At 38.0% G+C, this 13,362-nt stretch overlaps 1 protein-coding gene across 1 annotated transcript in view; it reads left to right on the plus strand.

Annotated features, from left to right (window-relative positions):
- Positions 1-12,520, plus strand: part of LOC310668829 (NF-kappa-B-repressing factor-like) — a 35,388-nt gene extending 22,868 nt beyond the window's left edge. The window contains exon 3 of the mRNA XM_083422158.1: positions 5,942-12,520. Coding sequence (XP_083278284.1) covers positions 5,942-7,914 — 1,973 coding nt within the window. The 3' untranslated portion in view covers positions 7,915-12,520. The remainder of the gene's footprint in view (positions 1-5,941) is intronic.
- The last annotated feature ends 842 nt before the right edge of the window (positions 12,521-13,362 follow it).

The following is a 13,362-nucleotide window of genomic DNA, read 5'->3' on the forward strand; positions in this document are numbered from 1 at the left end:
AAAAAGAATTTGAAAAATATTACAAAAAATTATATCAAAAAGATGAAGTGCCAATAGAAGAAATAGAGGAATATATAACGAAAAATAAATTAATAGAGATAGCAGAAGAAGACCATAAATTATTAAATGAACCAATATCAACCGTAGAAATTAAGGAATCAATTCAAAAATTAAAAATAGGGAAATCCCCAGGTCCAGATGGCATACCAGCAGAATACTACAAAGAAATGTTAAATGAATTAATCGACCCACTAAAAGAAGTAATAGAGGAAGCAGTAGAGAAGGGGAATATTCCAGAGTCTTGGACTCCAGCGTATATAACGCTCCTGCCAAAACAAGGTACAGATTTGGAATCTGTCTCAAATTATAGACCCATTTCATTGTTAAATTCGGATTATAAAATTTACGCAGGATTATTGGCTAACAGGTTGAAAAAAATTATAGGAAAAATAGTACATAAAAATCAGGCTGGATTTGTGGAAGGTAGACAGATAAAGGATAATATTAGAAATATAATAGACATAATGGAATATCTACAAGTAAGAAGAGATAAACAAGCAGCCCTGATTTCAATCGATGCGGAGAAGGCTTTCGATAAAATCTCATGGGAATTTATGAAAAAACTATTAAAAGAATTGTGTCTAGGTGCAAAATTCCAAAAAGGTATAAATGCAATATATGACCAACAGAAAGCAAAAATTATAATTAATGGAGAGTTTGGAGAAGAAATCAACATCTTTAAAGGTACAAGACAAGGATGCCCCCTATCCCCAATGTTATTTATAATAGTATTAGAGGTTCTATTAAAGAAAATAAGGCAGGACAACCAAATAAGAGGAATAGCAGTTGGTGAAAAAAGATACAAGTTAAGAGCCTTTGCAGATGATGTTATGATCACAACAGAAAATCCCCTACAATGTACACCTAGAATATTGGAATGCATAAACGAATATGGCAGATTAGCAGGATTCAAATTAAACTATGGGAAAACCAAAATACTAGTGAAAAATATGGAAGAAAAAGATAAAGTGAAATTACAAGAAATTACAAGATTGGAAATTAAAAATAAAATAAGGTATCTTGGAATAAATTTAACAACAAACACTATAGATTTAAGTAATGAGAACTATGGGAAAACATGGAATGAAATAAAAAATGACTTGCAAGTATGGGGGAAATTAAATCTTTCCTTACTAGGGAAAATATCGGTAATAAAGATGAACATATTACCAAGGATGATGTTTTTATCTCAAAGTATCCCAATACTAGGAGGAGATAAATGTTTTAATAACTGGAAAAGAGATTTGGCTAAATTCGTATGGTCAGGGAAAAAGCCAAGAAGCAAAATAATGATAGATAAGAAGGAGAGAGGAGGATTTGGTCTCCCAGACATGGAGTTATATCATGATGCGGTGGGTCTGACCTGGCTAAAAGAATGGATCAAATTAGATGACTCGGATGTATTGGATTTAGAGGGAGTAGAGATGAGATTTGGATGCAATCCCTATCTAATAGATGAAAAAGTCAAAGTACATAAAGGCTTCCTAGGGCATATAGTCAGAAAGTCTATATATAAAATATGGGAGAAACATAAAAGACTCCTAGAACCGAAAACTCCCTGGTGGGCATCGCCAGCAGAAATTGTTGCAGTGAAAAAATTAAATATGAAAGAAAATTGGGTTACCTATAAAACTGTATTAAAGGAAGAAAACAGAGAATTGGAATTAAAGGATTATACAGAAATAAAAGCTCATATTAGTGATTGGTTCCAATATATTCAAATTAAGTATAGATTAGCGAAAGACAAAAAGTTAGGATTTGAAAAAGAAATATCAAAATTCGATAAATATTTAATACAAGAAAAATTAAAAAATATATCTAAATTGTATAATCTGATCTTAGAGTGGGAAACGAAGGATGAATTGGTTAAAGCATCAATGATTAAATGGGCGCAAGATATTGGGAAAAATATTATGCTTGAACAATGGGAAAAATTGTGGAAAGAAGATATGAAATTCACTATGTGTTATATACTGAAAGAAAATTACCTCAAAATACAACATAGATGGTATTTAACACCTGAAAGAATAACAAAAATGAATAAAAATTGTAGTGATGTCTGCTGGCGATGCAACACTGGAAAAGGTACTATGATACATATATGGTGGAATTGTTTAAACATCAAGCAATTTTGGGAAATAATATATAACGAAATGAAAAAAATGTTTAGATATTCATTTAGGAAAACACCAGAAGGTTTTCTATTGGGAATAGTACCAGGAAGCCTAAAGGAAGAAGACAAGACCTTATACAGTGGTGCCTCGCAAGACGAAATTAATCCATTCCGTGAGTCTCTTCGTCTAGCAGTTTTTTCATCTTGCGAAGCAACCCTATTAGTGGATTAGCGCTATTAGCGGTTTAGCGGCTATTAGCTGCTATTAAAGGCTTAAGGGATTAGCTGCTAAAAGGCTATTAGCATCTTAGCACCTTAGAAAAAGGGGGTGGGTAGCGAAAAAAAAATCTCCAGAATCGCAAGACATTTTCGTCTTGCGAAGCAAGCCCATAGAGAAATTCGTCCTGCGAAGCGCATTGAAAAACGGAAAACCCTTTCCTCTAGCGGGTTTTCCGTCTTGCGAGGCATTCGTCTTGCAGGGCACCACTGTATTTATACGCAACAGTAGCCGCAAGGCTATTGATTGTGAAAAACTGGAAAAGTGGTATTGTACCGACAAAAATAGAGTGGCTTGCCAAATTATTGGAGTACTACAATATATCCAAAACAATGGGAGAAATTGGAAGGACCTCAAAAGAGAAGATAGATAGGGACTGGAAGGTGTTTAAAAGATACTTGCAAAACCATATCGAAAAATCAGAACTCCTATTAGAATAAACAAGTTCTGTTTGAAATACTGAATAAGATGGATAACAATGTGTAATAGAAAAAGAAGTATGAAATTAGGCTAAAGGTGTGTGAAAGAAAGTAATAGAAGTGGAAAGAAATTGCAATTGAGTAGATTGGAAGTCTAACACAAAGGTGGGGTGAGGGGTAAGGGATGGTGGTGGGAAAAGGAATTATTGGTGGGATTGAGTGTAAGTATGTTTGAACACTTTTAAGGATTGTATGAAATGTATGTTTGTATGCTTGTATATCTGTAGTATATGTGTATTAATGATGAACTATTTTAACAATAAAAAAAATTAAAAAAAATTAAATGTACAGAAAATAAATCTGAAAACGTTTTACTACCTTCAGAACTCAGTATAGGCAGCAATTGTTTGCTGCTGTCCTACGCCCACTTAATTTGGAGTAAGTCCTATTCACATTAATGGATCTTACTTCTGAGTAAGTGTTATGGGCAGGCAGCAAGCAGCCCTGAGCAAACAGAATGGCTGCCTAGCCAGTGTGTAACCAAGCATTACACTGCAGTCAAACCCATTTAAAGTGCTGGTTTTGACTTATAAAGTCTTTAAAGGCTCAGGACGGCAATATCTCAAAGACTGCCTCTCCCCATATGAACCTACCTGGACCCTGCAATCTGAGGCTTTTCTTCGTGTGCCTTCTCTACAATGGGTGGGAACATACATATACATTACAGCATATATAAAAACATACTAAAACATCAAACATTAAAAACTTCCTAATACAGGGCTGCCTTCAGATGTCTTCTAAAAGTTAATGTTGTTCTTTATTTATTTGACATCTGAAGAGAGGGTGTTCCACAGGGAGGGTGCCACTATCGAGAGGGCCCTCTCCCTGGTTCCCTGTTCCCTGTTACTTTGCTTCTTGCAGCGAGGGAACCAGCAGAAGACCCTTGGAGGAGGACCTCAGTGTCCAGGCTGAACAATGGGGGTGGAGGCACTCCTTCAGGTATACTGGGCCAAGGCTGTTTACTGTAAATGAGTTTAGTATCTCATTTACACTTCTGCAAATTTTTGTTCAATTTTATGAACAAGTTTTTTATCTGCAGTCATGCTTGTAATGGATGTAACATGATTTGCACTTAGGTGTTTTGTTGATGCTTTATTAAAAATCTCAGGTAAGTACAGGTAAGTGTAATTTTTTTCATACAGCAGGATTGATAAAAATTTTAATGTGGGGGGGCCACTAGGGGGCGCATCAGAAGATGGCTGACAATAACATCTCTCCGACCCACACGAGGTAATTTGGAGGCTATGATGGGAGTAATTAGCCTCCCTACCCCCCCCCCCCCTGTGGGATTTCGGCGCTCCTGGACGCCATCTCTGATCCGCGCCACTAGCTGCAAGAACTTCAAAAGAAACAATTTGGATGAAGCGAATGCACATATTTCAAGGAAGGAGGGGGAGTAAAGACTGCTAACAGAAGAGATCTCTGATAAAACAAGACGAGTCAAAGGAACAAGCATAGATTATGAGAAGATACGCCAAGACTCGGTATGGCAAAGGGACTGATGACTGATGGGGGAGGGGGAAAAAAACTTTCCTTTCTTTCCTTATGTGATTAAACAAGAATCCCCTCCCCTCACAAGTCAGAAATGTTGTTTTAATGGACTTAAGCTGTGGATTTAAGGCTGTGTGGAGGTAAACTTTCGAACCAAAGCATGTTTTAAGAAGAGCGTGGAATGTATAAGGGCTTTGGAATGACGCAGTTAAAAATGCCGTCGCCATATTGGGAAGTTCTGTTGGAGGTCTTGAGTCTGGGAGGAGAAATAGAGAAATAGAGCTGTTTTTATATTGTGGGTGAAACTCCTCAGAGGAACTTAAGAAGGACAGTTCTGTAATTAATGATGGAAAGAGCGATGTTATCTATCAAGGCGATGATATATGGAAACCATCTCGATTTGAGGATTGGAAGAACGAAAAAATTCACACAGGATTATTATTGGTGTTTATCGGCTTAAGGAGACTATCAGAAGAGATCATAAAGAAAAAAGAGAAAATATATGAACAAGATATGATGTGGAAACAGCAAGACAAGACTGGATAGAATTATGAACTCTGTTTGGACTGATTTGGACATTAACGCAGTAGCAAGATGATGATCAGAATCCCCCTTCGGATCTTGATATAATGGTCCCCCCAACAAAATTTAAAATTCGGCTTTGTAATTCAGAATTTATGTGATGTGATTTAATTTGATTTGATTGGCCGGTTAATAAATAAATATAAAAAAAAAGATAAAATTTTCAATGTGAACTGTTTGCAAAGGAAATGATTTCTAATAATTTAAAAAATGCTTGTGTTTGCTATAACGGATGTGGCACTGTTACGTAACGGATATGACAAGCAATATACCAGTTTTCACCTTTTATTATTACTCAAGCAATCAATATTCATTGTAAAACAAGAGATAAGTTATCATTAAAGAAAAACTGAGTAAAAGTTGCATTAAACACTGACAAAAATATGAACCATAAAATATTGTCTGATGTAAGCTAACGAGTGAGGAAATTTTTTATTATTTAAAAATCATTTATCTTAAACATATCATTACACTTATTTTAAACTTAGTGTGAATGGAAGCAGTTCTTCTGGTGGCCTTGGATCATCATTTGATGAACTACCATCTTCAGAAGGGTCACTGTACATATGTTCATTAGTCCTAGATGTCTCGTTAAGTGTGATGCTAACTTGTGGCACTTCAGCATTTGCTGTTTTGCTAACCAGTATATGATTTTCATCGTAGGGTTGAAAGTGGTGGGATGTTTGGATGCCAGTCACGTTGGTGACATTATTCCACCTCTCATCAATAAATGGTGTGTCTGACTTCACTTTCTTTTGAGTAACAAACAAGATGTGCTTCTGTCAACTTTAAATTGTAGAAGTATTATTAAGGGGGAAAGGAACATTGGGGGGGGGACAAAGTTACAAGTCCTCATGCCTGCAGAGAAAAGCTATATTTCACCAATGTTTTTAATTTTTTTCTATTAAAAATTATCTTTTAACTTCTTGCATTGCATAGGTGTTGAACCTCTGAGAAAGCACCCTCCGAAATTCTGGGTCAGGCCTCGTTTTGAACCCATACACTTTGTAGCTAGCAACACTCAAGATGGAGGAATGGCGCCACCTTCAGAGAACCAAGTGCAGGTGGCCAGTGAGAACATCACAACCCAGCAAATACAAAACTATGCCGATCGGGTTTTCAGCAGCTTCAACATGCTGGATGGGGGCACTCATTGTTCCAGTTCAGTGAGTTTAGGTTATGGAAGTAGCCAGGCTAGCCAGACACAAGCCAAAGTAGTTTCTAAAAGCAAAGACTCTTCTGGTAGTGGTGTTGCAGCAGTTTCGGTGGGGGCTTCTCTTCTCCAGACCACCTCTGAAATGTTTCCCAAGTCAGTTCTAACAGCCAAGCAGTGTTTCATTAACAAACTTGTAATGGCAGTCCACAAGAGTCTTGCTAGCTTTGATGTTAGCAGTGGGACAGACAAAATTAACTACACTTACCTCTTGACACGGTCCATACAGGCTTGCAAGACAAACCCTGAGTATACTTATTCTCCCTTGAAAGATCTTTCCCCTGGGGATTTTCCCAAAAACAAGAAGCTCCTAAAAGATGGCTTTGCTTGTGAGGTGAGGTGCCAGAATGTGTATCTGACCACAGGGTATGCTGGCAGCAAAAACGGATCCAGGGACCGAGCAACGGAACTAGCAGTGATGCTGCTGCAAAAGCCCGTGGAGGTTAAAGTTGCCCAGCGGAAGTTCAAGAACACCACCCAGGAGGATTTAGTGCTGTGTGAGAGTGGCACATCTCCCCTTGAATTCCCGCCAGCCCTCAAGCAGCTAGATGACTTTATTGCTGCCATGAAAGAATGCACACCTGGGCAGCCAACCACCAACACACAGCAGGGTCCCAGTTCAGCCAAACATTGGACTAACTTTGTTCTCACAGAAAACGCCAGTGATGCCATTGGGATTCTGAACAATTCAGCTTCCTTTAACAAAATGACCATTGAATACAAATATGTCCTGATGCCAAACCGCTTGTGGCACTGCAGTGTCTATCTACAGGACCACTTTTTAGCTGAAGGGTATGGCACAAAGAAAACCAGCAAGCATGCTGCAGCAGACGAGGCACTGAAAATTCTCCAGAAGACCCAGTCCAATGCTGGGGTCACCAAAGCAGTCCATGTCCAGAAAGTTGGTGAGGCTGCCCGAGATTCTGCCAAGAAGAAGGATCTGAAGGACCTTGTTGTATATGAGAACTCCATGAACCCTGTGTGCACGCTGAATGACACAGCTCAGTTCAACAAGATGACTGTGGAGTACGTCTTTGAAAGGATGACAGGGATGCGGTGGAAGTGCAAGGTATTGCTGGAAAATGAATTAATAGCTGAATCAATTGGAGTCAAGAAGACTGTCAAGCATGTTGCAGCTGAAGAGGCTGTCAAAATCCTGAAGAAAACCCAGCCAACAGTTGTCAACAACCTGAAAAAAGGCACTATTGAAGATGTAATCTCAAGGAATGAGATCTGTGGGCGATCAGCAGAAGAAGCGTTGAAGCAGCAGATCAAGGAAGATAACATTGGGAATCAGATTTTAAGGAAAATGGGCTGGACGGGTGGCGGCTTGGGCAAAAGTGGAGAAGGGATCCGGGAGCCGATTGCTGTGAAGGAACAGTTCAAAAGGGAAGGGCTTGGGCTGGACATTGAAAGGGAGTTGAAAATCACAAAGAAAGATATTGAACAGATCATCCAGAATTATGCCTTCTCAGACAGTAAAATTGATCTGACTTTCTCGACAGAATTGACCAATGATGAACGTAAACAGATACATCAGATAGCCCAAAAATATGGTCTTAAGAGCAAATCCCATGGCCAGGGTCGTGATAGATACCTGGTGGTTAGCCGAAAGAGGCGCAAAGAAGAATTGCTAGACCAGCTAAAGCAAGATGGCCAAGTCGGACATTATGAACTCATTATGCCACAGGAGAAATAAGCCCTGAGGGCCATCCGTTTCTTCTGAGGATGTCCAAACTGAGGCTGAATTCTCCATTAAACACAGCAAAGGCTGCATATTATGTGAAAAATGATTATAAACTATTTTACTTGCTCATTTAGTTTTTAAGCTTTATTTTAAACACTTTAACTTTTAAAATCATAGTTCTTTCCAAATATATGTAGTGCAATCTGGATAACTTTAGTACAGTTTACCTGTTTTATGCAATTTATTGGAAATGGCTTGTGGTAATGGCAGAAAATCAATTCAGAAGGAAAGTTCATACACCATTTAAAAACAAAAGCATGAGGACTTCTGGTTGATCGCTACTCACGAACAGACGCATCTCCTCCACTCTCCCGCACTGGGGGAGAACACGTTTGGTAGCGGAGCTAAGAAGGGGGGGGACCAAGGCTACGGGAACCCCAAAGTCTTGGGAGGGGATCCCGAGATGAAATGGAATTGCTATGGTGCAGAGAAGAGGACCCTTGAACGGCAGGGAGAGGGAGAACTTCTCGGGCACTAGATCCAGTGATCCTCTGCTGCCGAGAAGCCCAAGTACGTGGGTATGTAAGAGGCTTTACTTCCGACAGACTGAAGCACACCTAACTGATTAGCCTACACAAACAATGAATTTGCTACCTAGTGAATAATAAATGAATTTATGCAGTACAATGTGCTTAGAAGAAATGAAGGCTTTCCGGATTTTTTTTATTATTTGACAATGAGCTACAACGGAATGATTTGAGATGAAGGACGTCTACTCCATTAAAAAACCCAAATTATTTGTGCCTTATTATACTGATGCTATGAACACTTTATGAATTTATATAAATATTAGCGGTGCGACAGAGATGCAGAGAGGAACAAACAGAGACAAAAAGAGATAAAGAAAGAGACATTCCCAACAAGGGGAAAAAAGAGACCAGCAAGAAGCAGAGAGACTCCGCAGAACATATATAATTTCATTTCATTTTTATATATCCTCGGTAGCTGACTAGGAAAAAAGGGGACAAAGCAACTAAGAAGAGGTAGTAAGGTCAGGATTCCATCCACCAGGCAACAAAAAATAAGAAGCTGTTTGCAGTCTGTGGTGGTTGCACAAAGATACACTGACGGCTGAGTGGTGGAGCGGCTTATAAAGCCGGAATTTGCCAAACATCTATCCACCCTCTCAAGAGTTACTGTGCAAGGCAGTCCCTATTCCCAGTTTCCTCTTGTTGGTCACTGTGAAGTTTAGGCTGGACTGATTGTGTATTTGCTGACTCATGCAGTCCGACATCTTTTTTGCATCGCGAAACGGAAATGAACTGGATCAAGAGACACTGAAAGCTTAAATTGAAAACGTAGACGAGTGAGTGATTTTCCAAGGGCGACATCTATCGAACAAAAATCTGCACCTCACCGACATCTAAGACTGAGCTTATTGGAAGAGTGACACCCAGTGGCTGCTCAAGAGTACTACACTGTGCTTTTTCGAACTGAACGTGCTCCTCTGCTGTCTCTCTATTACTCTGTTACCCTTACATACTCCTCACTCTCAACCACATTCCTCACTTGCCTCCATTACCTCTTTCTCAGCTTATTCTATTTATTATAATTCCCCTTTTCCCCTCCTCCTTCTCTTCTCTTCTCTTCTCATTCTTTCTTTCTTTCTTTCTTCTTCCTTCTATTCCTGTGTGTGTGTGTGTGTGTGAGAGAGAGAGGGGGGGGGTGTTCCCTACTGAGTGTGTGTTATTCTATATATTTGAATGAAAGTCATCTTATGGAGTTACTAAAATGTATTTAATCGAAGCCTAGAATTGATACTAATGTTTAAATTAAGACAGAATCAGTGATTGTAAGATTGGTATTAATTTGAATTATTAGAGAGGGTTGATGGTGTGTGTTTTTTATTGAAAAATTGTGGAAATCAATTGAAATCCAGGGTGTAATCAATTTTTAAGGTTAATTAGTGAATCGGGGTAATCTATTTTGAATCATTAGGGAAAATTAATAGTAATGAATAATAAAAAGCCTTCACATCCTGGCCCTTCAGTAGTTTCAGCATCTCAAATTAGGAGACGTTCTGCCAATGATCTGGACTCGACGCTAGATATTAGAATTAATTTTAGGCTTAAGATATTCAAGATTTAAAAAACAATGGTTTTTTTTCAATTTCTTTTATTAATTTTCCAAATTTTTGACAAATACAGCATAACACAAAAGGGCAAAACATATAGAAAACAAACAAACATAGAAAATGTCTTCCAGTCCAAATCTAACCTAATATCCATTGTTAGGTGACTTCCTCAGAGCCTTCCTGACTGATTTTCATTAAGACTCATTTTAGCAATTTTCCAACATACATTTTCTAATATAATTAACTAGTTCAGATTACTAACTTCCTTACTTTTCATCATGTTCTCAAACCATGTTGTTGTTTAGTCGTTTAGTCGTGTCCGACTCTTCGTGACCCCATGGACCAGAGCACGCCAGGCACTTCTGTCTTCCACTGCCTCCCGCAGTTTGGTCAGACTCATGTTTGTAGCTTCAAAGACACTATCCAACCATCTCGTCCTCTGTCATCCCCTTCTCCTTGTGCCCTTCATCTTTCCCAACATCAGGGTCTTTTCCAGGGAGTCTTCTCTTCTCATGAGGTGGTCAAAGTATTGGAGCCTCAACTTCACAATCTGTCCTTCCAGTGAGCACTCAGGGCTAATTTCCTTAAGAATGGATAGGTTTGATCTTCTTGCAGTCCATGGGACTCTCAAGAGTCTCCTCCAGCACCATAATTCAAAAGCATCAATTCTTCGGCGATCAGCCTTCTTTATGGTCCAGCTCTCACTTCCATACATCACTCAAACCATAATATTATACAATTCCATATCTCTTAATCCTAAACCAATTTAATACTTGCAAATATGTCCACTTATAAAATATTATATTTAGCTAAATAATCCTTAAATTTCTTCCAATCTTCTTGATATTTCTCCTCCCTCTGATCACGGATTCTTCCAGTAAGGTCTGCCAGCTCCAGAAAGTCCAACATTTTCATCTGACAATCTTCCACCGTAGGTATTTCTTGTGATTTCCAGTTTTAGGCTACTAAAATTCTCGCTGCAGTTGTGGCATAGAAAAACAATCTAACATCTTTTTTTGGCAATTCCATTCCTATTATCCCAAGTAGAAAGGCTTCTGGTTTCTTAATAAATGTATATTTCAACATTTTTTTCAATTCATTATATATCTTTCCCCAGAAGTCTTTCACCTTTGGGCACGTCCACCACATATGGTAAAAGGTACCTTCTTTTTCTTTACATTTCCAACATAGATTATCACTCATTTGATAAATCTTTGCTAATTTTCCTGGGGTTAAGTACCATCTATACATCATAATATTTTCCTTGAACACGGTACATGCAGTGAACTTGACCCCTTTCTTCCACAGCTTTTCCTAATCTTCCATCATTATATTATGGCCAAGAACCCTTGTCCAATCTATCATCACAGATTTCACTTGTTCATCCTTTGTATGCCACTCCAACAATAAATTATACATTTTTAGACAGATTTTTAACATTAGTATCTAACAACTGTGTTTCCAGTTTGTTTTTTTCCTTTGCAAAACCATTTTTCTTGTCCAACTTAAATAGTTCATTGATCTGGTAATATTGAAGCCAAGATTTAAAAAACAATGTAAATGAGAATGCAAAAATGACAGAAGAAACCTTCTCTCGGTGGGGGGTCAAAATTGATGAAAATCAGAAAACTATCAACCCAGGTGAAAAATTTGATTCAAAAAAACTCTGAATTAACCAAAACAGTGCAGGACCTTAAGGGAAAAACACAAAATTTAGATGAAGCTCACAAAAAAACAAACAAAAAAAACCAGAGATAAAAAGGGAATGTGATAAAATAAAGAACCAGCAGACTTGAGGGCAATCCAGGAAACAACTTTGGATTCCATAGCAATGCTGCAGATGCAGAGGAGAGAGAATACACTGAGATTTAGAGGCTTACCAGAGAATGCAGAGGAAATAATTGAACAAAAATTTCCTAAAGAACTAGCAGCATGGTTAGACCTGGAGGAATCAGAAGTAATACCAAAAATAGAAAAAGCCTTTAGAGTCAAGTCAAGTGTAGCCAAAGTGAACAACTGGCCGGCAGATTATTTAGTTTCCTTTATGGACTTTAGAAATAAAGTTCTTCAAACTAGTAACAAGATGAAACTAAATATTGAAGGAAACAACATTATTATTCACAAAATTATCCCAAATTGATTGATAAAAAGAGACAATTATAAACCTCTAGCTGAGGCCTTGAAAGCAAAGGCAGTGGACTATAGATGGTAGTACCCCGAAGGCATCTCCTTTTTCTTCAAAGGTAAACGAAGAAAGTGCCTGTCGGCACTAGAAGAGAGAGCTTGGAGGAAAGAAACAACTGGGGGGGGGGGAGCCAGAGGAATCGGAGTTAATGGCCACAGCAAACAGAAGCTAATCTGGGAATCCAGCTCAGAACTTAAGTAAAAGTTTCTGGTGTATATTGAGAAATTTTGGTTGCGTTGATATTTTCTTTTTAAATTGCTGTATTATTGGTTGGAAATAAAGTATGGATCTTAAAATTATTGCTTGCAACGTGAATGTCCTAAATGAAAAATCAAACAGGAATAAGGTAGAACATATTTTGGTAAAGTAAACATATGATTTTATTTGCCTCCAAGAGACTCATGTTGCGAAAAAACATAAACGAGTATTAATCAATAAAAGATTAGGACTAGATTTTATTTCATCAAATAAGGAAGAGAGGGGTGGTGATCTATGTAAGACCGCAGTTGGAACCTAAACTGCTTTATAACGATGAAGAAGGTAGAATAGTGATTGTTGAGGTAAAGATCAAAATTGAAAAAATAACTGTTATTGGAATATATGCACCAAATGAAAGGAAAGCGGAATTTGATCACTCTCTGGAAGAAAAAGCAGTAGAATACCTTGGGGACAAAATCATTTTACTAGGTGACTTCAATGGAGTAGTCAATCCAGGCATGGACAGAACAGCAAAGGAAAAAACCATTGAGACAAGATAAACTCCAAGCCTCCTCCTTTCATTTAATAGACGACCTGAATTTGAATGATACCTGGAGGTTTAAACATCCAATAGAGAAAGAGTTTACTCGTTACTCGGATTCCCAGAAATCAGACAGAAGAATAAACACAATCTGGGCTTCTAAAGAATTATTGTGTAATATTATAAAAGCTGAAATCCACCCAAGAACAATCTCAGATCACAACCCAGTATGGGCTAAGTTTAAAGAAGAGGAAGAAAGAACTAAAAGATGGTGACTTAATGAGAGCATGCTGAACGATGAAAAGATAGTACAGAAGGCCAAGCAAACTTTAGAAGAATATTTTAAATTTAATTTAAATCAAGGAACGGCTATAAAAACGGTTAGGGATGTGAGTAAAGCGG

Source organism: Podarcis tiliguerta, assembly GCF_965153285.1.
Source record: "Podarcis tiliguerta genome assembly, chromosome: W".
NCBI classification, from domain to species: Eukaryota; Metazoa; Chordata; class Lepidosauria; order Squamata; family Lacertidae; genus Podarcis; species Podarcis tiliguerta.